Source organism: Larus michahellis, chromosome Z, assembly GCF_964199755.1.
Source record: "Larus michahellis chromosome Z, bLarMic1.1, whole genome shotgun sequence".
Taxonomy (NCBI): Eukaryota; Metazoa; Chordata; class Aves; order Charadriiformes; family Laridae; genus Larus; species Larus michahellis.
The window spans coordinates 43,532,451-43,556,748 of record NC_133930.1 but is presented as its reverse complement, the minus strand read 5'-3'; the positions used below and the strand labels follow the sequence as shown (position 1 = coordinate 43,556,748).

General features: G+C 40.0%; 1 protein-coding gene across 8 annotated transcripts in view; it reads right to left on the bottom strand.

Moving 5' to 3' along the window:
- Positions 1-24,298, bottom strand: part of NTRK2 (neurotrophic receptor tyrosine kinase 2) — a 206,380-nt gene that overhangs the window by 124,761 nt on the left and 57,321 nt on the right. For all 8 annotated transcript variants that reach the window (XM_074571083.1, XM_074571082.1, XM_074571084.1 and 5 more), the window contains exon 11: positions 23,537-23,636. In XM_074571083.1, the coding sequence (XP_074427184.1) occupies positions 23,537-23,636 (100 nt within the window). The remainder of the gene's footprint in view (positions 1-23,536; positions 23,637-24,298) is intronic.

Genomic DNA, 24,298 nt, shown 5'->3' with positions numbered 1-24,298 from the left:
ATTGCTTTATTTTCCATCTTACACTGCAGGAGAGAAAACATCCATTGTGATACTTCTAAATTGTTCCCAGTTCACATTTTTCACAGTTAACAATCTATACCATGAGGAGGGCTGTCACTATTAACTGATACTTTTTGGACTGGACTCTAAGACACAACTTGTACATGTGTTTTAGAGCTACAGAAATATGCTTGGCTTAAAAATATTTATGAAAAAAATTGTAATATCCTGCTTTATGATAAGCAGTGAGGAGATACTCTTCAGTCACTGGCCAAATTCCTCTTTGTGCATATCCTTGATCTGCAAAGACTAACTTAATGTACAGATAGCCCCCACTGAAGTCAAGGGTCAATACTTAGTCATACTGCATGAAGCACTTTTTTGCTTGGGGTTTATGTTTTTGGTTGGGACTTTTGCTTTTGTTGCGGATCATACACAGACAAAAACCTGATTCATTAAGAGCCAAGTCAGTAATTCACTGCATTAAAGAATCCCCACAAGACCTAACATCAAAATAGCTTGCTTAGCACCTGGCCCTACTCCTTAGTCCCAGTACTGCAATTAATGTCTAATCAACTTGCACTCCTAAAACTTCTGTAAGTTGCTGTCTGTTGTGCAGGAGACCTTGGTGCTTCCTCGCTGCTTCCTGTAAGGCAGGAGGTACCAATGTAGCAAAACAACAGCTTTCCATGTCTCCTCCTGTCCATGGTAGTTCAGCATGAGGCATCACAATGAACATAAACAAAAGATTTGCAAATTCAAGCCTCTCTGTCCTGAGTTATCAGACATCAGTGCTGAGTATTCTTTGCAACATGAAAAAATGAACATCAGATGCAAAAGCAATGGATCTGTGGCCAGCAGACCTGGACATACATTATGAATTCAATGTAGGGACAAATGTCTAAAATAAATAACATATAAAAGCAAACCCCAGCCAAATGGCAGGGGTCAACTTAAATAAACTACTGACATTATACCGCTTGAAAATGTGTGTAGCTGCACATATAAATTCTCTCCAAGGTATTTCACATGAGTCACTGAACGGCTTTTCCTTGGAAATTATATTAACATCAAGGTACTAGTCCCCCACAAAAAGCAATAGAAATAGATCTTCTATTACTAGCATTTTATGAACAGCATAAAATCAATAGAATATATATAAAACTGATTTGAGCCATATTAAATATGATATCGGTAGAATGAGCGAAGTGAACTGTGGACATTCTTTTACTGATGAGGGATTATGACCCACAGCAAAATTTGGATCCATCCTGTTCAAAAAGCATGAGTAACTGTGTTCATAATATTCTACAGTAAAACTGACCTCCAGGAGCTCACTCCTGAAATTATTATAACTCTGAATTCAGTAAGATTTTCCTAAAAAGCAAGAGAAGGAAGAGATGATGGCCTAAATTTTGTTAATTTTTCAGCCAACATAAAAATTCTACTGGACCAACTTTTTAAGCTCCTACAAATACATCCAGCTCATTCGACTCTTAAATATCTCTTTTAAACTATAGAATTTAAATTTCAAAAAGCAGAGCCTGTTCAGCAATATGTCTATGTGAAAACTGAAGCATGTAAGCAAGGACAGGCAGCCTTGCTTGACCCTTGACAAAGCATCAAACCTGTATTTTAGCAGTCTATTCAGGAAGAAAATGCTTGGCTGAAAGAATACTCTAAAAGGATTTCAAACAAAAGATATTAAGATATTCTTCTGTATTTGTGAGTGACTGCTTATGATATTTCTCAAAACAGGAAAGCTATTTTACAGGGACAAAAGTTTCCACCTCCATTAGAGGAACATTGTTTCCTTTCCTGCAATTAAAGTACTGAATCTGGTACTCCCCTCAGGATTTTACAGTATAACCTCAGGAAGTGAGGTTAGTTATTAAGTATGTAACAAGTTTACTTAGTCTACAGAGAACCAATTTCTAAATAAAGTAAAAAAAAATTAACCAAAAAAAGTACCAAAAAAGTACACAAAAAAATATTAATTTTTTTTTAAATATACCATTCAGTTGCAGTTCTGGAAAACAAATTGCCAAAATACATTAAGAAGTATCATTGCCCATGCCTTTCCCTCCCAAAATCAGAAACTTGATTTTTTCAAACTCTATTTTACGAATCTTGCAAAATCAAATATCTGAGATATGCTATACCACAGTTTCACAGTCTTCCTGTCCATATTGCAACCACAGGAGTACTGGGGATAGGAAGAGAGAGGAAAAGCCCCTTTCATGACTGACACAAAGCCATTCACAAGCACAGCACCCCTGCACTCGGATCAGGGCAGAGCCCTGTCTTGTAGTAATACGGCTTTCTATCCGAGACTGACTATGCTGAGAGTTATTGATGACAACCTTGATTAAAGTGGTAATTAAATCCTCCAAAACACTCCTATGGTTGGGTCAGGGCTGTGAGAAGGACAGAGACCAAGCACCAGTTGTGACCTTGAAAGAAAAGTATTGATCAAATTTTGCCTTGTGAAAGGAAGGAGGGGAAACTGAAACCAACCATTCTGAATCATTAATGAGCTCCTGCAGCATGCTCCTAACTCAATTTTTTACATATCCAAGTGGATCTTTCTTCTTTCACATATCAAACTATTCATGAAAATAAACTGCAAATTCATTCAAGAGAACATGAAGCACCTCTAGGCAACAACTCAAAGGTGTCATTTTTTGTGTACTTCAGACTATGTAATATATAACAACATATATATATTTTTAAATATGCATATATGTGTGTTTATACATATTACGTTCATTACTGTGAGCAGCTAAAAGATGCTATTGATTGCCTGTGTCACTACCTAGACTTTCATTAGTACCCAGTGATGCAGAATATGATTTTCTAGTCTTTGGATCTTTCCTCGGACTGAAAGGCCTTTGAGCATACTTTCTACCAGATAGCTGTTTGGCCTTAAAAAAAGGAGAAGGTTATTTTTTAAAAAAAGCTCTTAATAAAATGGAATGAAATAAAATTATGTGAAAAGTTATAAACTGTGTGGCAGGAGAAACCCAAATGACTGCTGGTTTGTATTGATTACCACTACAGCAATATAGAAGCGTAAATGGGGAGCAGAAAGCCAACCATTAGATGAGACATAGGAAGGTGTATGATAATTTTCTCCTTATTTATCATACAATTCACTACATCCTCCTTACTGATTTTTTTCTCCTCCATGCATTCTTCAGTTTTTCTTCTAAAGTCTCCTTTCCTACAAATTGTCTCCAGTAGCTTTTCTTTGGGTAGGTCCAGCTACTGTGCTACTTACTGCAACACAGAGAAAGCCTCCTGCTTCCGTCTTGGCTCATGTAGCAGTCCTACTGCAAATCATTCTCTAACTATTAATGTATTTTCATAGACCAGTCATAATTTAGATTATAGACTGCTTTTCTGATTTCAAAATGCCTTTTTAAAACAAATCAACCATGTTAAGAGATGGGAAAAATATTAAGCCAAGACTTTTTTTAAATGTTATCAAACCAAGAGAACTTGAAGAAAACCATCAAACAGCCAAATGATCAATGATTGTAGGCATTTCCACTCAGAGAGGTGCTGCTCAACAAAGAAAGACATACCGACAATGTGCAAATATGAAAAGATTTTTCTGTTTACTATCCGCTACAGGGGGAAAAAAATGCAACAACAACTGTCCCCACTGCCACATAGCAGTGCACTGGCAGAAGTCTATAGGATATACCTGCACAAAGGAGTGCTCAGTGCTGCCAAACACAGTGAGTTCATATGTGTAGGAAGTTGCGTATTTTTTAAATATCCATATGATTAGTTTCCCCTTGATCATCTATTTAATAACCGATATTTACACTGTCTAGAGATTAGAAATCTTCCTTAGAAACACCCTCTTCCTTAAGGACCACGTGGCAACATTGATCAAGGTGAGAATTACTACTACTGGAATTAAATTCAGGTACCTTTTTCTACAATAATAGGGTAGAAAAAAAATACTAGAGTAACAGTGCTGCTTCTATACTTAATTAATGTCATAAAATAAAATGCTAACCATTATCTTATACTCATTTAAGTAAGAGAGAAAGAGGTGAGCTCTGGATTACAGTGACAGACTACACAGGAAAGACAATGTGCAAATCTACAAAATAACAAAGCCAGAAACCAATGCATCTTTAGTTTTAGTCCAAAACTGCAGTATGATGGCACAGTAAGTTTAGCAAGAATCTGGTGATGGACAGGTTTACATCAGGATGATCTTTAAGGTCTCTTCCAACTCCAACTTCTACCTCTAACAAGATACTTAATAATGGTCTTTGATTTGGAATATTATTTTTTCCATTTTTATCAGAAAGAATCAATTCATAGGTCTTGTAGACCCTTGGATATGGTGTTTAGGTATTGTCCAATTCATGGCACTGAAGTATCTTGTTGCCGTTACATTTCAAAGAGTTACAAACCTTCCCACTTTTGGTTACATAGTTATGTTCAGTCCCATGGCTCTTCAGAGGACTTTATACAAAATGAAGGAGAAATAAAATCATAGAACCAAAGAATGGTTAGAGTTGGAAGAGACCTTAAAGATCATGTAGTTCCCACCCCCCTGCCAGCAACAGGGACACCTCCCACTAGATGAGGTTACTCTGAGCCCCATCCAGCCTGGCCTTGAACACTTCCAGGGATGGGGCATCCACAACTTCTCTGGGCAACCTCTTCCAGTGTCTCACCACCCTCACAGTAAAGAATTTCTTCCTAATATCTAATCTAAATCTACCCTCTTCGAATTTAAAACCATTACCCCTTGTCCTGTCACAACACTCAGTGGTCAAGAGTCCCTCTCCATCTCTCCTGTAGGCCCCCTTCAGGTACTGGAAGGCTGCAATAAGGTGTCCCTGGAGCCTTCTCTTCTCCAGGCTGAACAACTCCAACTCTCTCAGCTTGTCCTCATAGGAGAGGTGCTCCAGTCCTCTGATCATCTTTGGAGCCCTCCTCTGGACTCTCTCCAACAGGCCTGCGTCCTTCTTATGTAGGGTGTCTCAGAGCTGGACGCAGTCCAGGTGGGGTCTCATGAGAGCAGGGGGACAGAATCACCTCCCTCGACCCGCTGGTCATGCTTCTTTTCATGCAGCCCAGGATACAGTTGGCTTTCTGGGCTGTGACGCCTCATGTTGAGCTTCTCGTCCACCAGCACCCCCATGACCTTCTCCTCAGGGCTGCTCTCAAGCCATTCTCTGCCCAACCTGTATTTGTGCTTGGGATTGCCCCGATCCATGTGCAGGACCTTGCACTTGGCCTGGTTGAACTTCATGATGTTTGCACAGGCCCACCTCTCAAGCCTGTCAAGGTCCTTCTGGATGGCATTCCTTCCCTCCAGTGTGTTGACCACGCCACACAGCTTGGTGTCATCAGCAAACTTGCTGCGGGTGCACTCAGTCCTGCTGTCCATGTCTCCAACAAAGATGTTAAACAGTACCGGTCCTAGTACCAACCCCTGAGGAACGCCACTCATCACTCGAGCCATTGACCACAACTCTTTGAGTGCAGTGAAACATTCCTCTCTAAAAAAAGTTTCCAATCTTGGCTATAACTACTAGAGCCACTGTCCTGGTTTGAGCGACCCAGGACCAATTTCTCCTCAAATGCTTGGGAAAACTCTAGTGTCTGAATTTGTGAAAATATTTACTTTATAGCCAGATATGGTATATGAGTTTCAAGGTCTCAGTGTTTTTGAACCTTGCCAGGAGCAGGGATGAAGAGGAGTGAGACCTGAGCATGAACATCACATTCGATATAAATTAGGAATTTTTCTGCGTAGTTCTCTCTCTCCCTTGATGGCAGTGGTCCAGAGAAGTTCTTGCCCCAGTATCAGACCCCTGCGACCTTCCCTTCCTCCTGAAGCCTTAGCGCTCGCAGTGTCTGACATTTGCTGTCCACTGCTGGGAGTGCACAGCTTCCTACTGATGTAAGTGGCTGAGTATAATCCTTGTCTACTTTATATTAGGATTAGGATCAATAATGGTTCTTTAGTATTATTGTTAATTATTCGGTCTTATCCTATTAAATCTATTTATATTTCAATCCTCATTTTCCCTTGTTTTCCCCCACTCCCCTTCCCGGGTGGGGAGGGCTCATCAGGTGATAGAATAATTGTCTAAATGACAATGAATTGTTATGGGTTTCTAAAACCATAACAGCCACCTAACATTAGACAGGACCTATGATGATTTTTTTAAAATGAGCTGTAATTTACAGGCCAAGGGCAAAATTCTCCTCTTTCATGCACACTGAAAATGTAGTATCTGCGGAGTCTATCAGCGCTTATTCTGCACTGACTGTTAGTTTCTATTTCCAGCAGTGGTGTTTCTGGTGCTGAAAAAGCAATAGGACACGGCAGCTAGGCTAGGGCAAAGAGGTTTGCTCTCACTGCTGGCTGAACCCTGCAGCACCCATCACCATGACACAACTAGGCATCCTTCTAATTTAACAGAGCTGATCCACAGTTCTAATCAGCTGCTTCTGTGTAGACAATTATTTGCACATGGTGGGTGGGGGAGGCCTCAATCTTTTTGCGTTCATGATTTTAACTGTACATATTGCACACACTGAAATTCACTGTATTCCATGAAATATCCAGAAAAAGTCTGGCTGCTGCTTGCATCTATTACTGTATTCTTTGATGTGTTCACATCCAATCTTGTGACCACACGTGATAGCACAGGTCAGATTGAGTAAATCTTTTTTGCCAACAGAAGTGTCCTGGCTAGGGGCCAGGCTGAGTGCCACCATAGAGATCTTTGCAAAATAAGATTCCTCAGCTTCCTGCCTTTTTGATCCTGAGGTGGCTGCAGCACAAGAAGCACATTTCTTGGCCCTGGCTGTACAATTTTCAATGTCACTGGTCTGGCCTTGGTTTATTCCAAATTGAAGTTTAAATATTTTAATTTTTTTTTAGTTTCATTTTCTTAAAAAGTTGTGCAGGAATTCATGATTATGTGAACTCAGTGAGGGGCACCGCAAAAGACAGGTGACTGCAGGACACTGTTATTAGCTAAGAAACAGGACATTTCTCACCACAGAAGCACAGATTTCCTCCTCTGTTCCCATGATATTATTATGAAACATGCATACTTTCTGGTATCAAATTCCACACTAACTCACAGCCATACAGTTTCACTACTGCAAGAGCTTGATGTCAGGTCGGCAGCAGTTAGAGAGGAGAGCAAAGCCAGCTTCCCAAGCTTTCACACTGCTGGTACAAAGCTCAGAGCAACTCCTGGCCCCTGTTGTGGTGACTGGACTAGGTCTGGCAATCTTTGCAAGATACCTGTAAAGATGCATTCCAAATAATGGCCTGACCTAGAACTCTTACACTTGTTCTGGGAGACACTATCTGGCCTTTCTCTCACTTCATGAGAGTTTGTCAGAGCTGATAGTCTCCACAGCTCTCAATCCTCCCCCCTTGCTGTCTTTTCTCTCGCTTTCATTGAATAGGCTTATCAATTCATTCCTTTCTTCATTCACTTTCCCACTGATTTTTTTGCTCCTCTCCATGCCATCAGGGACCACCCTTTCAAAACCAGGTTGGGACCATGCCGACTCTCCCAGATGCTCAAGATATCACACTACCCCTGTTCCTGTCATCCTTCCAACTGACAGAAGTTAGTCCCACCTTCCTCATCATAATTAAATATTGCATCTTCAATCCCAGCAACCTCTCCACAACTTTGAGGTCCTATCTTAACCCCGTCCTGCTCTTCTCTTTCTACTCAGAATATAATCAATCCTTCCAGTACAAAACCGAAAATGGCGATTTTTGCCTTCTTTGGCTTGCTTTCGCCTAGTTATAAGACAATGTTTTCTTTAGCTATCCTACAACCTTTTCTTTTTTCCCCATCACAGTTTAAGAAATTCCCTACCTGCTCACCTCTTCTAGTCTCCTGACTTGGACCCAAAGACCTCTCCTCCTAGGTTCCCGTACCTCTTTTTTCACCCCTCCCTCACTCCTCTCTATCACTTCTCACTTAGCCCAACTTTCTCCCACAATGAACGTAGGCTTTGATCTTGCCTTTTTTTAAAAAAATAGTAATCCCATCTGTCTCTCAAACTATTACCTGTATTTCTCATTGAGCTCACTGAATGAATTGCAAGAGGTTCACCTGGTCTTATTCATGGACTATCAGCCCTCTGGCTATGATCTCCCTGGTTTCCATCCAAGACCTTACTCAGTCCAGTCCTGACCCATGGCTATATTACCTACTACCCTTACATAACATATCATTCACCTCCTGTGCTAAGAGTTTTGCACGACTCATGGTTTAGAGCTATTTGTTCAATCCAAACTGCCACAGACTACACTTCTGTACAAAATGATCCTTGAATTCCCTACAGTCAGTCTCAGAAAGAAGACGAGAAAATGTAATTTTCTTCACAAAGTAGCAGCCAAGTTGATGCTAGTACAAGGAATTTACAACCACCTGTACTACTGCTGAAGACAGATGAAAACCTACACAAAGAAGTACAAAACAGTATTTTGCAGAAAAGGAAAACAGAATTTGTTCTGTCTGGCTGCAGGAATCATGAAAAATCATAGAAAATTCACTTTTCTTTTTTTTCCATCTTTAAAATTTTAGACCTATTTTGCAAGATTAACAACGCCTTTTGGTGAAATTAAACAATGGAAGGGTGTCAGAGCTACAATCACATTTCAAAAGGTGAATCATAAGCAGTGAAGCTGTGAAGTATTTTAAAAAAGTGACTAAACTATGACTATACTGGACAAATGAGAATATCCAAACACCATAAAGTTCTGTTAAACAAAGCAGAAAACTATTCTGAGTCACATTTAGGAATATATTTACCTACCTCCAGCTGGCTATACACCAAACCAGGAATGTGTAAGCATACATGAACATGAACATGAATGCGCACAAACCCCCGTATAAAAAGGATTCATCAGTTCAGGCTACAACCTGTATTCATATCTACCACTAGATACATGCAGTTTTCTTACTGGCATCAACAAAATATTTTTTGCTGTACCTTTTATGCTTTCCACACACATTAGCCAACACAGTCAGGTACATCTGAAGTGCAGCTAAGGGCACCCTCTGAGATTTCAGTTCCTTAAACTCCCTCTTCCATAGCCTTTTTATGGCTGACTCACGTAGGAGAATTGGTCCTGGTCCATATCTTGTCCAGAGCAGGTTCAGGAGCAACATTATTAGTTGGGCCTCTTTTCCATTACCTTTTTTTAAGTCCTGTCATGTTGACTGGAAGCAGTACTCCAGCAAAACACTGATATTTCATTTCCTATTTAAGAAGCTATTTAAGAACCACTCTAAGATGCCTCCCTCATCCAGAGCCCAGTGTGTTACAGTGCCAAGGTTAATTGAGGAGCTGAAGGCCAAGATTAAGTTCCACCTATTCTCTGGGAGGATTTAGTTTCCCATGTTACTATACTTTCCTAGATGCACATGGAAGCTGACACAGCCAACCGCAGGACCTCTGCCTGCTGCACTTCTCTCCCCAAAGAAATGCTAACCCCCATCAATCTAAATGAGTCTAATTCCCATCTACACTCATTTACTGGCAGGGTAGTATAAAAGGGCCATTGTTTAAGAAAGAGTCAGGCTCACTGACTGTTGTTTTTTTATGAAGGATGCCATCAGCATACCAAAATCTTTAGATACCAATCATCCATTCTATTCAGCCCACTTCCTCCTTCCCTTTCCAAAATATCCCACTTCGCCAGGACACTACTTCAGTTTTAAACATTAACAAGACAGCTCTTTTGACTATGTAACAATACTAAACACTAAATTCTGAAGTCTCCACAGTAGCTGAGGTTCTTTTTTTTTCCCCCTCACACTGAAGCAAAACAAACTGGTGACCAAGTTGTTGAAACGAAAGAAAGCATTTCAATTAAAGCATTTCCATAATATTGTTCGCTGTTCTGAATGCATTTTCAGGATTGTAACAGAGCAGAAAGGTTATCAGTAGTCAGCTGCAATGGAATGAGCTGGAAAAAGACTGGGTATATACCTATCTAACTCTGAAGTATCTAATTAAAATTTAAGCAAACTTGGGAGTTAGGACAGCTGGAAGAGGCACTGGGAACCTCTCAGAAGTTCTATGCCTTGTACTTAAAATGACACGAATTAATTTAGTGTGCACAAAGTGTGGGAGTTCAGTGGCAAAGGGATCATAATTCCAAGGCCAGCTGGTGTACACAACAGTCCGCATGAAGAACCTTTTTCCACAGCTAGTGGTCAGTGAGAACGGGGCTCAGTTTTATACTTTATGCAATCAAAAGCACCTGTTTGAAGACATATAGCTTGTACTTCACAAAAATATTGTCTTGGCTGCTGGGAGCAAGTCAAAGTGCAGAAGTTGCCATCACTGCAGTACCTAAGCACTTAAACGCAAGGTGATGTCATTGTGATTAATAGTGAATGTCTATTGTGGCATGAACATTTTTCAAAGTACACAGATAGGTCACAGCCAATTGCACAAAGGGTGCAAACACATGGTAAGAATTCCTCCCCCTTTGGCACCACAAGGGTACAACTGTCACCTCAGAGCTGCCACAGGCAACACCATACTGCGCTGGATTGAGGCCACAGAAAGAAGGTACAGGAATAAGACGGTCTCATCCTTCTCTCAGGAATATCAACTCTGCACAATTCAAATTTGGCACATTTGTGCCTGAACCATGAACTAGACAGAGGCTTTCGGTCCCTGCAGGAACACACACAGTCTGATCTGAGCTCAGGAACTGTCCGAACACAACAGAGGGAAAAGCAGGGATTCAAACTATGGAAATCTCTCTGTGGCCCCAAGACAGTATGGTCCAACAGCCTGAAACCATAAACGCTCCTTGGTCTCTCTGTTGATTTGCTATCATGCTCCTCTTGCGCGTGTCACAAGGCCTGTAGCATATGATGCAAGACACAGCTATACGCTGATTTGCCAAGGACCGAAAGGAAGAATTTTTCCTCTGGTTCCTCTGTGCTCATGCTAGATTATCTGGTGAATCAGTGAATTGCACTAAATCAACTATATGAAATTCCAAACTATTACTTTGCTAAAATAAAGCTATGTGTACTTATTTTATACTCTTCTTTATCAAAGCAAGAGGGTGCTTAAGAGACAGAGAGAAGGAGACTTTCTCTACCTCGCTAGTGTTCCTGTGTGCAGCAGGCATAGAACACAAGAACAGCCATGTAGGTCCAACCAGATGAGTATCTACTGCCCTGCCTCTGACAGGGGCCAAAAGTATCTGCCTGAGGGATCACATAACCACAGAGCACATGCATAGTCACACTTATCCAGAATACCTTTGCAGCCCAAAGATTTCATGTGCCAGAGGTGATGAATTCGTACTTAATAGCTGTATCGCTCAAACTCTCAGCCTCTGGGCAGGGAACAGGCCCTGTGCCATTCACCTGGCTCATAACCTGCACCCACAGGGCACCTAGGGTTTACTGTGCCACTGGCACATTGAGTGACTTCTTGAGATGGCAGCAGAATAGCCCACGTTAATGTTTGCCTGGAGCACGCAGGGAGAAAAAGAAAAATTTAGCAGGAGAGGCTATTGAAAGTGAGTGAGGGATGTGAGAGCTCACTGGAAACCTCCAAAAGGATGGTAATGGGCAGAAATATTTAGCTGGTGGTAACCACAAATACAGAATTTGATTGCCAGTTTTAATTTAACCCTCAAGCAGCTGGTGTGTGAGAGACATCCAACAAATGAGCAACTGCATTAGAGCCAGGTAAAGACCTAAAACATGGGCTGCTCTTAGAACATATCTCCACATGTCATAGGAAAAGGACAGGTAACAGTGCAGCTCTAGAGGTCACGGGAGGGAACACTATAATGGCCCTCTCCAAAAAAATTACGGGGTGCCAGGAAATCCTGGTTACGACAATAACATGGAAAAAGGAATATTTCTGTGAGATACATTTCTGCTGCTGCCTATTCCTACAAAACACAGAAATGCAACTTTTTGAAAGGGCACAAATACAAAGAGATTAGGCCACAAAACTTACTTGGAAGCCCTTGAATAACATACATTTTAGCTGTAGCTACGAGCTCCTGTGCCTGATTGCTCCCAGATGAAACAAAGTATTATTGTAACTCAATTCACAGATTTTTAAGGAATGTTTCTCTCCAAGTTTGAATTACTTACAATGTCTTCTGACCGGGACCAAAGTTAAAAACCATGTTCATGGCATGTCTCCTTGTTGGGGCTGGACCTATCGAATGTGGAGGCAAATCCATGAACACAGGACTTCTCACAAGGGTTACAAATGAACCTCTCCAGCTTCCACGTACTCTCTGGAGGGAAGCTGTGGCAGTGCAGAGATTGTGCCCTGCGCTGGTACAGTGCCATGACTGTAGGCTGTCTTCTTCCCTCCTGTTACTCCATGAGGATGATGCATTTGAGATCCAAAATGTATCTGAGGGAAAAGGTCTGAGTTCTCCCACGTGCTAGCTCTGTATTATCATACCATCAATGCTCAGAGCGGCCAAGAAGGAAAGGGGATGGTAGAGGGAGGAGGACCACAGCCAGACTGGCTAGCCAAACTGCCAGGAAGAAGTGAAGCTTCACTTTTTAGTCTGTCATGCTATCAGGGACATATGAAGGACTTTTCAGAAATACTTCTTGAATGTTTACATTACTCCACTTTGTGCTCCAGGGCATTCAGCTACACTGGGCAGTTGAAGAAACAGTGGCATTAATCTTTTACACTAAGAATAAAATTGAACTAGAAAAAATAATAGTTATTAAATAGTTTGTGCATTTTATTTCATTATAAAGGACCCTATTACATTGGTCCCACCCTGTGACTTTTTTTAGGAAGCTCCAGAAAGATTCCCAACCCCACCTTTTCTTTTTTTTTTCTTTTTTTTTTTTAAATCTCAAAGAAATAAGACTGATTTCATTTTGCTAGATCTGGCTTCTCATTTCCATACTGGAAGTGCCAGCAATTCTTCCTGGTTTCTGGTATTGGCAAAGTCAACAGCATTAAATGGGACAAAACAGGGCAAAGGACAAAAAGAGAGAATGAGAGACTCTTGTTTTAAACAAGAGTTTAATTTAACCCTCAATTAATTCTGATTTTCATGTAGGATGCAGAACAGGTGTTAAAAGAAAATGGTATTTGAAAATGGCAGCACAAAAAGCTACTTGGAAAAAGAGAAGACCATTCCCATTTCACCTCATCACTCCTTTATGGGGAAAAAATACACTATTTATAATATATTATTCTGATCCTTAACACCAGATTATCATCCAGGCTGAGGACTGAATATAGCCCTAATGTTTTAAGCAAATCAATGTGAAAGGCTAAAACAGTGGCCACGGTGAGGCAGAGAAGCATACTTCTGTCACGCCAGTGAGGAAGCACTGGGGACGTATAGTATCTCCAGGAAGAGAACAACCGAGAACAGCTATGAGTCACTTGGAAAAGGTGTGTTCAGCTACCCATAAAGAAAACACCTTGGGGAATTCACAGGCTGCAGTGGTGAGGCTGTGTCAACAGCTAATATACAAAGCTGCTCCTGGGTTATAGATATGCTGGGAGATGATAAAAGTGCATCAGTGTGTGTGTGTGAAGAAATACCAAAAGGATCCATTAAATCAAATAAAACTATCTTATGTGAACTTTTGCCCAGAATTGAAACAAAACCTAAAGTGTTCCTTTTACTAGATAGTCAAGCAGCTTGGCTACCTTATGTCTTAATTTTCCTTAATTCCTGTGAACTTTTGTACTTCCTGATTTCTTCCTAAGCAGCAACAGCATTCCTAGAACAATGGCTTAACAGCAATTCTTGTTCATTCTGAAAAAAAGAAATGCCATGAACCTTGCAAAAAAAACTGTTCTTGATGCTTTTTCCAAATATGCAGATCCAAAGAGTGTAATGCCATGAGACTTTACAAACAAAACAAAGGCATCTTCAGATGCACTAAAGGAAACTGTTGATAAAAAGCTACTCGTGTGTATTTTTGCAACATCAGACAAGAAAGAGCAAGCAGTTTGCCCTATTTGGGGAAAGTTCAAATAAGCTTCAGAAGACTTTAAAAATCATATTCAATCTCTGAGCAGTTCTTGTTTGTGGGCCATTTTCAGACATACATGTTTGCCTGAAACGTACTTAAACAAGGCTTCATTTTTTGTGATTCCGTCCATGCTACTTGAAAAGACATGGTTCTACTGCAGGAAGCAGAATGACAACAGCTGTGAGGAGAGATACAGCACAGTGTTCTGTGCCAGCTGAGCTCTGAGCTCATGATGAATCTCCCCTGTTGTGCAAAATGCAATACTGAATGCTTTTGCAGAAAAGAAACAAAAATGGGCACCCCAACTGTACTAAGATCATAGCATCTGCTAACAGAATTGATAAGCAGCCATCACGGCCAGGCATTTAAAAACAGAACTTTATGAAGCAGAGTAATTGTATTATCTGCTATTTAGGACAACCACAGGGTGTGTTCCAAACTCATGAAAAAAGAAAGAAAAAAACCACAAAACTTCAAACTTCAGAGCTGTTAACAGAAATCAATGCAACTCGATCAGAGAAAGAATCCTACATCAGTCTTTGAAAGCTAAGGAATGCAAATGGAAGGAAACTCACATAAAATCTGACAGGTATTGTAAAAGGAGTAGCACTAAGTCCCAAGCAACACATACTTGTAATCCCTGGTGGTGTTATTCAACCAAGATTCACGCCTGAGCCAAGTAATTTCCTTGAACAAGATTCTGCTGTACTGTAAATAGCATGCGGTTTACTGTAACTTTTCAGTATTTCCCTGTCTTCACAATTAAGCCAGTATTCAAGAGCAATACAGAACAGCCCAGAAAGTGTCTTTGTCCACATGCCACCTTTATTTACCCCTTTTTTGTTCCTCTGCAGTGTGAGTCAACATGTCCAATGACAGGACAAACAGCAATGGGGACTAAATTTAATTTAAATGTAAGGAAAGAAAAGAATTCTATTGTAAGGGTTACTGAACACTGTCACACGTTGCCCAGAGAGGTTGTGGAGTCTCCATCCTTAGAAATATTCAATCCTAGCTGGTCACAGCCCTGAACAACCTGCAGTAGCTCACCCTGCTTTGAGCAGGGAGTTGGACCAGATACTCTTAGAGTGCCTGCTAGCCTCAGGTCTTCTGTGGCAAGTCAGTAGAAGCTGGACCCGTCTCCACGAACAACCTCTAACAGCAACTCTGCTGGCAGCCCCTTCCATATTACCCTTTTTCCTAGCTGGAGATTGTACAATGGACCTCATCTCTACCAGGATTACCTTTTATTTAACTACAATTCAAATTCCCAGTGCCATTGTTTAAGAACTGCTTGCTTTTTAGCATCTAGTTTTCCAGCATCATCTCACCTCAACATTTCCTCAAATGGTGATCACAACCAAGCACATATGTACTTTGTAGTAAATGGTGCTTAAAGCATTGGAGAACTAGGGCCACTCAGAAATAAATAAATAAATAAATAAATAGCATTGGCTGTCTTACTAGTCTTTGCTCCTTTTCATTCTTTCCATTCACTCTCCACATCTGAATACTTCTTCCAACCTATCTTTGTGCCTGATCTCACTTTGGTAACCGGTAAACATTTAATTATTATGAACCACCATCTCTCTCACCTCCCATTCCTCCCATACTCATATTTCCTCCTACATCCAGTCTCATTTCTCTCTAAAATTGTCCATGGGCTAAACCACAATTTGCCCTCACAAACTAATGCATTCCCAAAACAGCATGACTTGCATATGGGCAAAAGTTCACATAAAAGCAGGTGAGTGTTCATCCTTTGTACGTGAGAAACTAAAAGAGAAAGACTTGTGAAGTAATGTGGATGTAGTCTGAAAACGGGGTTGGATCTCTGCAGTTTACACCTTTAAGACTGACTCTTCTCTTCTGCCACTAGCATGATCTCGGACCTGTGCTATTGCTGTGAGCCTTAGCCCATATCAAGGTAGAGCTCTGGCAACTATGATTTTCAGCTCTCCTCATTTCCGCTGCATCCATTATTAGTCTCATTTTTCTTCAGCCTCTTTCCATTTTGTGGAATGGAACTCAGCACCTTCCTAGTTCTCCAGTTCTCCTGTTCATTTCACTTCACACACACCACATATATGTGCACTCCTTTACTCCATCACTTGCTTGTATACTTCTTTTTGGGGGAGTGGGAGTAGAATACAGCTTGTTTACACTTGCTTTCCACATATTTTTGCTAATAACAGACACAAGGCCTTAAGATAATTTTCCTGTGTTAATAACATCCATCAGTATAGTAGTTTGAATTATTAAAAGCTCTCAATAAGTTAACAACTCCTTTTCTGCCTCAGTCATTACAACTGAGTTAGAATTTTGCAACCAAAGGACATCATAGTCCAATGCACCATCTCATGATTAAAAAATCCCCAGCTTCAGATTTGAGACGTCTCCCTAAATCCTTTGTTATATATGGGGCATGTCATCCACTGGCTTGTTCCTACTACAGAATCAGAGCTAAATTCCCCTTTTATATCTTGCACTTCAGGACCAGACTCAGGAAACCAGGAGCAGACAGGAACTGAAGGCTGAGACCTAGAGACCACATTTTATATAAATAATAATAATGGAAAGCTAGAAATGCCTAAAATTATGTTCTGATAGGGTGATACTGGCACAAAACAATGTTTTAAGACACACTTTTCTTTATTGGAACACAGAAGAATGGTGGCTTAAATATTTTAAGATCTTTGTAAAATCCTTTACGCAAAATTACTTTCCTGGATCAGTTCATAAGAACTCTCATTCTTTGAAGTACTTATAGCAATTTGCTTCTTCAGAGTAAGATACTTAGCATTAACACTTAACCATTAACAACTCTATCTTCCAAATGTTCATGTGATAAGTAAATACTACTGCCCCCACTACACAAGTCATGCACCTGAGAGACAATTTCTGTGATCTGCCCATGAGTGCAGGGACTGGAATTCCAATGTCAAACAATAAAATAGCTTTTTGCGTGTGGTACAGATGAGCATTATCATCATTGCCTTTACTTGTCTGCTCACTAAAAATACTGCGGATTTGAGCACATTCATTTTTTTCTACATCTTATCTTACAACACTGACTCACATGAATTAATCCCTCTTTTATATTCTGCTCATTGACTAAATAATGGAATGTTCTCAAGATATTAAAAGATCGACACCCAAAGAACCGGCATTTGGGTAGGTACAACACAGCACAAAATAATTTCTATAGGTACAAATGGAAACTCAAGAAGTTCAGGACTTCAGTGACTTGATGAAGGTCAAGCAGTGTGTTCCCAAGCTTCAAACTGATCTTCTTAATTATCTGGCAAACAAGGCAAAATTATCCTGGTAGATCTCACTTCAAGCTTATTGCAGACAAATTTGAACATTAGATTGTATTTGTCTAACTGTGGGTCTTTGCTGAAGATGCAAAGCTTTTATTTTGTACTTGGTTTAGAATCAAAGGAGTAAAAGCTCTTCTGTTCTACCTGCATTTCATTCTTTCCCCCAGTCTATATGCAACCCATTTGCTTAATCAAGATGTGTGATAATGCATGAGTTAATAACAAACAGAACAGCTCTCCCTTTTCCCATATCAGTGCTTCAAATCATCTACACTCTCCAAAACCTGAACTCTTTGTCCACCAATGTAAATGAAACAGGGTTTGTTCTGAAGTCCCTTTTAATCACTCGCTCTCCCACAACATGGAGTTAAGTAAAATGTATTAAAGAAGAGAATAAAATGACCATTTGTTATATGTTTACAGACAGTAACACAAAAAAACATTTCTCCTGCTGGCCCTAAAGTTACATCCAAAAGAATATGCAAAAGCCTCAGTAAGTGGTCACATTCAGAAAGAATGGTAAAGCACCCCACTCTTACCTGGACAGCACTGTATTTAAAGTCATGTAAATATGATTACTTGGGTAAATGAGGGTTAAAGATCTTAATTCATCATGGATGTATTGTGTCAGAAAGACAATATTGCCTTGTAAGGAGGCTTTTATCATGCAGTTGTATAGTGCTTCTTAACCAAACTAAAATATTGTGAGACAACTGAGAAATATGCTGCAACTGAAGACAGGTTCCAAGCTGCCCTCTCCTCCACTGTCTTTGGGACCAAAGCTCAATAACAAGAGTTTACAAGCAAAAACAATACAGTGAATGGCACATAGAGAAGAAAAAATATTCCGCTACTATGAATGTGCTCCTGTTGGAATAACCAATGCTTTTAATTAAAAAGTTTTCAAGGAAGTTCACGGCCCAGCACAAACGTTACAGAAATCACTTGAGAGAAGAAGCTACCAAGGAGTAGGAGAAAATACTCTGTTTTGATTTGGCAGGCAAATTCCATGGAAGTGTTCATAACTTTTAGGCAGCTTGGTGAAAGAGCACAATATCCTGACTGATAGTCCAAATTTTAAACTTACACTTAAAAATTATGACAAGCAGCTGTCCATGGCTTGAAGGAAAGATAGTATTTTGGGTGTCTGTCCTAAAAGAAATACTGTTTTCATTCTTAAATCCACCCACATGATCTCATTGCCTGATCAGAGAAAGGCAAATTTCTGTACCCTGAAGTGCCAAGACTTGAAAGTCCACGAAAGGGGCAAATCATTCACAGTAAGGACTTATGTTTAGACATGGTAGGTAAGTCAGCACTCGAGGAAGGAGAAACACCTTTCAAAGCATGACACCCAAGCCCACAGACACAAGAAAACAGTTGGCACTGCGTAAGTATTATAGGAATTTCAGACTCAGTTTGTTCCCTTACCTTTGCACTACCACATACAGCTCAAAGCACTGACAAAAACTTCATACAACCATTCCAAAAAACACCCTCTTACCCCAAAGTGGTCAAGTACAGATGTTTCCCTCTACTTCTGTCAGATTCTATTTTTTAGTTTCTTAAAAGATAGAAGGGTCTCCTTTGGGAAGGAATAGGTTCTCTCTCCTTTCTGGTTTTGGTAAAACCTACACAAACTCTGTTTATCTCCACAGTGAAGTAGCTATGATTATAGTCTTGTCTGTAACCATCCACTTCCAACTTCCTTAGTAAGCAAGGAGCACTAAGGATATTGCCTTGTTCCCGGACTAGGGATACCCTGTGCTAAAATTTACTACAGTTCAAATCTGCAAAAATGTTTTCATCCTTTTAACTGAATTATGCTATTTCAAACTTTATCCACTGATCTGTCTTCCATCAGTTTCCTCCATATTTCCATTCACACTTTGTGGCATGCTGCTATATTAACATTTGCAAGCTGTCTATCAGGTTGGTTATGTTGCAACCAGTTGTTTATTTACATTTATTTTTCAACACAGGAAGTAGAATAAAATATGTCTAGACTTATTCTTCCACAAATTCACCCAGGGAGTTCACACACCTTCCCCTGCCCTCTCTACTCCAGTTCCCTTATTATTTTTTCATTTCATAAGCTGATTAGATGGAGTCACAAATACACACAAAATGATAAGAGCTGTCTTGGCAGCCTTCAGTGAATTTCCACCATAAACACTTTCACATCCTCCAGCATGCAAGCCAAGGTGTTTTGTAAGAGCAACCCACAAATCTTAATTAATACATTTAAGAAGTTAACTGAAGCTTTCACCATTTATGCTGCAGCATCTTGTAAGGGTCTAAAAACCTCACCTCCAGATTCAAGCAGTCAAAAGCAGATTTTCACACAAAGGTCTTACCAACAAACCTTGTAGAAGAAGGTGCTTGAAATATACACAAGCAGGGATATAGAGAGAATTATGTTGCAACAGTTACTCTGACGAATTTGAAATGGAAGTCTGGAAGTCTAGCACAATGTGAGAGTTCATCCACAGAGTAGAAAAAACAATACTGGGGTTTTTTTATTAACCCTATTTTAAGTCTTTTCTAGCACATATCACAGACCAATTATGTATTAATACTGTTCCTGAAATTAACCATCAGAACCTGCTATTGCCTCTAGCTCTAAAAGACAGAGTGAAAAGAAGTAAGGCAAGAATTAAAACAATTGCCTCTTAACAGGGCAACCCAACTTCAACCAGAATCCAGACCATTACAAACAAAATGCTTTTGTTTTGCCACTGGCAGTGAATGATTGCTTTGCTTGTCCTCCATACCTGCAAAAACACTCTATTACTACAATTTGGAAAGGTAACTGAGTGAAATGAACATATCCCAAGTTGTCTCCTTACCTGAAAAACACAAAATGAGGAGAGAAGCCAAAAGACAGGGTAAGTTATTTTTATACAGCTCTTCGACAGCTCTTGATAAGTCATCAATACTGCCAAAGTACTGGAAGCTACCAGAGGACCTGGTGCTCCCTGTCACTTAAAGTGGACTCTTTTCTGCTCAGTACAGTAATGGAAAGAAGACAACAGTGGCATGTGAGCCCTGTGGCAGTCTCTGCAGCTCTTCAGCATGTGCAGTGCTTCCAGGTACGGGCAGCTCTGATGCAGTGTAGCTCAGAAACAACCACCCGCTCCACATCTCTGATGCTCTCACTGTCAGTGCCACACTCCAACAATGATCAAGCTCTTTTAACAGGAAGGACACAGTCTAAGAAGTGGGTAGGCAATGCCCATGCAAAAGATGGGATAAACTGGCATTTAAAAATATGAGGCATAAAACAATGTCTTCAAGAAGCTCCAGATGCCTGCTGTGAACCCAAATGGGGTGAAAATTTCACCCTTTACATAAAGACATTTCCTATGGGACACACCGTGCTGATTGCCTATTTACCCATTTCTTTTTCTGATTTTCAGTGGAACGTTTTTTTCCCTTTTAGTACACAATTACATGAAAAATGCCATTCAGTGTCAGTTTGACTGCTCCAGTTACTGAGTGACTATTTTTTTTTTTTCCAAACTGATGGCTGAAGAAGGGTGGAGAGGCATTTAATGACAGGGTATCTGAGATGACCATGTTGTGTTCTCACAAGAAAACTGAAAAATGAAGCACAGCCTATTTTGCATTTCTGCCTGATGTAACTCAGAAGTTCCTTCTTATGAATTCAAAATATTAATTAATATTTTGGGGAAGACATGAAAGAAATTTTTTTATCTTGTTTTATAAATATTTTCAATGGCAATCTGGACATTTTATTCCTTCCCACATCCCTACTAAGACTGTTTATTAAACCACCCATCATAACAAGATGTCTGTATGCTAAGTTGGGACTAATTTTGCTGTCACTGAATTCAACAGCAAATGACTCAAGGAGTTCACAGGTAGCTGGCTTGATCTTTTTACTCAGAATTTCCAAGCTACACATTTAAAATGTATTGTACTGATTAATACTGACTGCAAAAATTTCTCTTCACCTCTGCCTTATTTTCCCTATGCTCAAATACCCCAGGTTGTTTATCTTCATTTATGAATTCTTGATATACACTTTAGCTGCAGGCTTTTCAGAGAAGGTAATATTTCATTATTAGTCTGGGTATTAGGTATCAGTGTGGTGTTCTAATCTCATGTCTTTAAATATTGCTTTAATATAAATTCAATAATACTGATGATGATAAATGGAGACGGTGTTTCTGGGACTTTGGACTATGGATAGATCAGACTGTGAAGCTCAGGTGTGAATGCAAACTTTGGAGCAGTTTGACATTCACTTCAGGGACAACTGAAGGTCACTTCTTTCTAATGAAACATTCAAAAGTTATTTATAGCTCACAGTGACATTTCACCATTACCACGTATACTATGCCTGTGATTAATTTTTGAAGGCGTGTACCTGAACTGTGAATCCATTTTAATGATCTTCCTAACCATCACTGGTCAAATTTAAAGAAAATAAACAGTATACATGAGGTTGCCGCCTTTTCATAATTTTATATAGTCATTTCCCCAAAAGTTTATCCTTACTAAAATATAATCTACACAGACAACTCTGCAACAAAAAACTACTGAGGTCAAACTTAACTGATATGCAAAGGCACTATTTTTGAGAGAAACACACCTGAAGATACTGAAAAACAACGACCATGTAAGACGTGACATGTTACCACACAAAACAACTTCGCGCATTCTGCCTCAGGGGAGAGTTTACTTCCTAGTTCCTCCAATAATGTCACGTTGAAATATTTAATGCAAATTTTGAAAAATCTAACAAGCATTCAGTTTTAAAGAGCTAACATCAGACATCTCTCATCGTTGCTCTCATTTAGCTTCTGCCTACTCCAGCTCTCTAAATGCAATTCAGAAAGCTTTGGACACAAAATTTACACTGAACTTTCTGCAACACTGCTCAGTTGCAGGAAGTTTTTTCTAGTCTTTGGCCAAAACTCTGCAGCTCTATCCTGCTGGCTCCATGTTGCTATTCAGGATATTTCACAATGACCGTTCTCTTTTAATGCTACCCCAAAGAGCAGAGACTATGTCATATCAGATGGAGGTGAGAAAAAAGGTTACTACCCTAGCAAGATAATCTGCACCGACTACATTTCTGCTCTGCTCAAATCTCATTTGTTCCAGGAACTGTCCTCTAAACAGAATACAGAAGAAACACAAAATATACAGTAAACATCTCTGAAAAGAGCATTTGTCAAGAGCAAGTAAGGGTTATCAAAATATACATCCTTGTAGTACTGTGTCATAAGCACAGCTGAGAAGAAGGACACGCAGTTAACAGGAGCCTACCAAAACATTACTTACCACTGTCTTCACAGACCTTCAACTACACATCTTAAGAACAAAAGCTCATGTACTTTAGCACACAGCAAAGCACCTTCGAGTCGTCCCAACGAGACAGCAAGCGTTTTATTCTTTTTGGGTTTTTTTTAATACCATTTCACCCACATCACCAGACACGGACTGATGATATCAGTTAAAATAATACAGTAATGGAGCTGTTACAGGTACCTCCATATTAAACGTACCTTCATCTGGATGCAAAATAAATAAATTAATAAATGGGAGGGCTGAGATTTCCCCCTTCCACAGGGACATGAGCACTTGCCACTCTCTCCAGTCGCCACTTCCCAGGATACAAACAGAAGCTCAAGAAAACGCATATCAGAAAGAACCATTCTGTCATATACAGGATCCACTGCAAATGCACCTTCCACCTTTGCCATTGTTTGCCCTTGAATCTATCACCTTAATGTGACATTTCTAGTATGGTCTGAAGTACTTCTTACATACAGCATAGATCCTCATCAAATTGTTGTAATCAAACTCATATCAGAATAAGTTTCATTTCTTGTCTTCTTCCTACCTACACCGACTCAAGTAATATTTTACTCCATGATGTGTCACAGGGGGCTTTGAAGCAGAAGAGAAAGGAATGGGACTTGTCATAAAAAAAAAGAGAAGTAGCAGAGTTTGATACAAAATTCTACACTCTATCTACATCTGCCTCTGCCCTTACTTACCTGATGAATAAACAAAACACTAAATGTGATCCCATTAATCTAGTTATTTTGACTGCTTTTAGTGTAGAAGCCTATAGTGCAGAATTTATAGCTCATACAACCCACAACAATTATGGAAGGTATAAAAAACAACCCTGCTTACCTTTCATCCCAAACTTTGAGTGTCTTCCAAATTTCAGAATAATGAGCATTATTACTAAGCCAGTGCACACCAGTGCTGCAATTCCTACCACAACATACACCTAAAATAAGAGGACACAAACAGATCTGCTTGTTTTGTTCTCATGACCTTCAAAGACATTCAGCATACATTCAGATTAACGCACTTAGGTAAAAAGTGACTCGTTTCAACTGGGAAACATTTGCACTCAGATCAAGCAGTACAGAAAACAGCCACTTGTTGAGGTTTCTTCTATCCTGCAGAGAACAGAGATTCAGACACCTCTGAGAACAACTTTTTCAACATCCTACACATTCAAGGCAGGTGGGAGGGCATACACATCATCCCTTTCCCTTCCAGCAGAGTGGCATATTCTAAGAAAACATGTAAGAAAAGCACACAGGAAAATTTTTTTTACTGTGAGGGTAGCTGAACACTGGTACAGATTGTTCAGAGTGGCTATGGAGTCTCTGTCCCTAGGGATATCAAAAACCGAGTGGACACAATCCTGGGCAACCATGCCGGCCCCACTTTAAGCAGGGGGGATTGGATCAGAGAATTTCCAGAGGTCCCTTCCAACCTCAGCTGTTCAGTGATTCTGTTATCAGATGAGATAAGACTGTCTGGGATCCTCCCAATTTTTTAGCACAGTGTCCCAACTCCCAAACCGCTCTCTGGTTTATGAATGCACGTGCTCTCCACTGCCTGCTGCTTTACGGAGTCACTAATGCAGGGAGGCTGCTA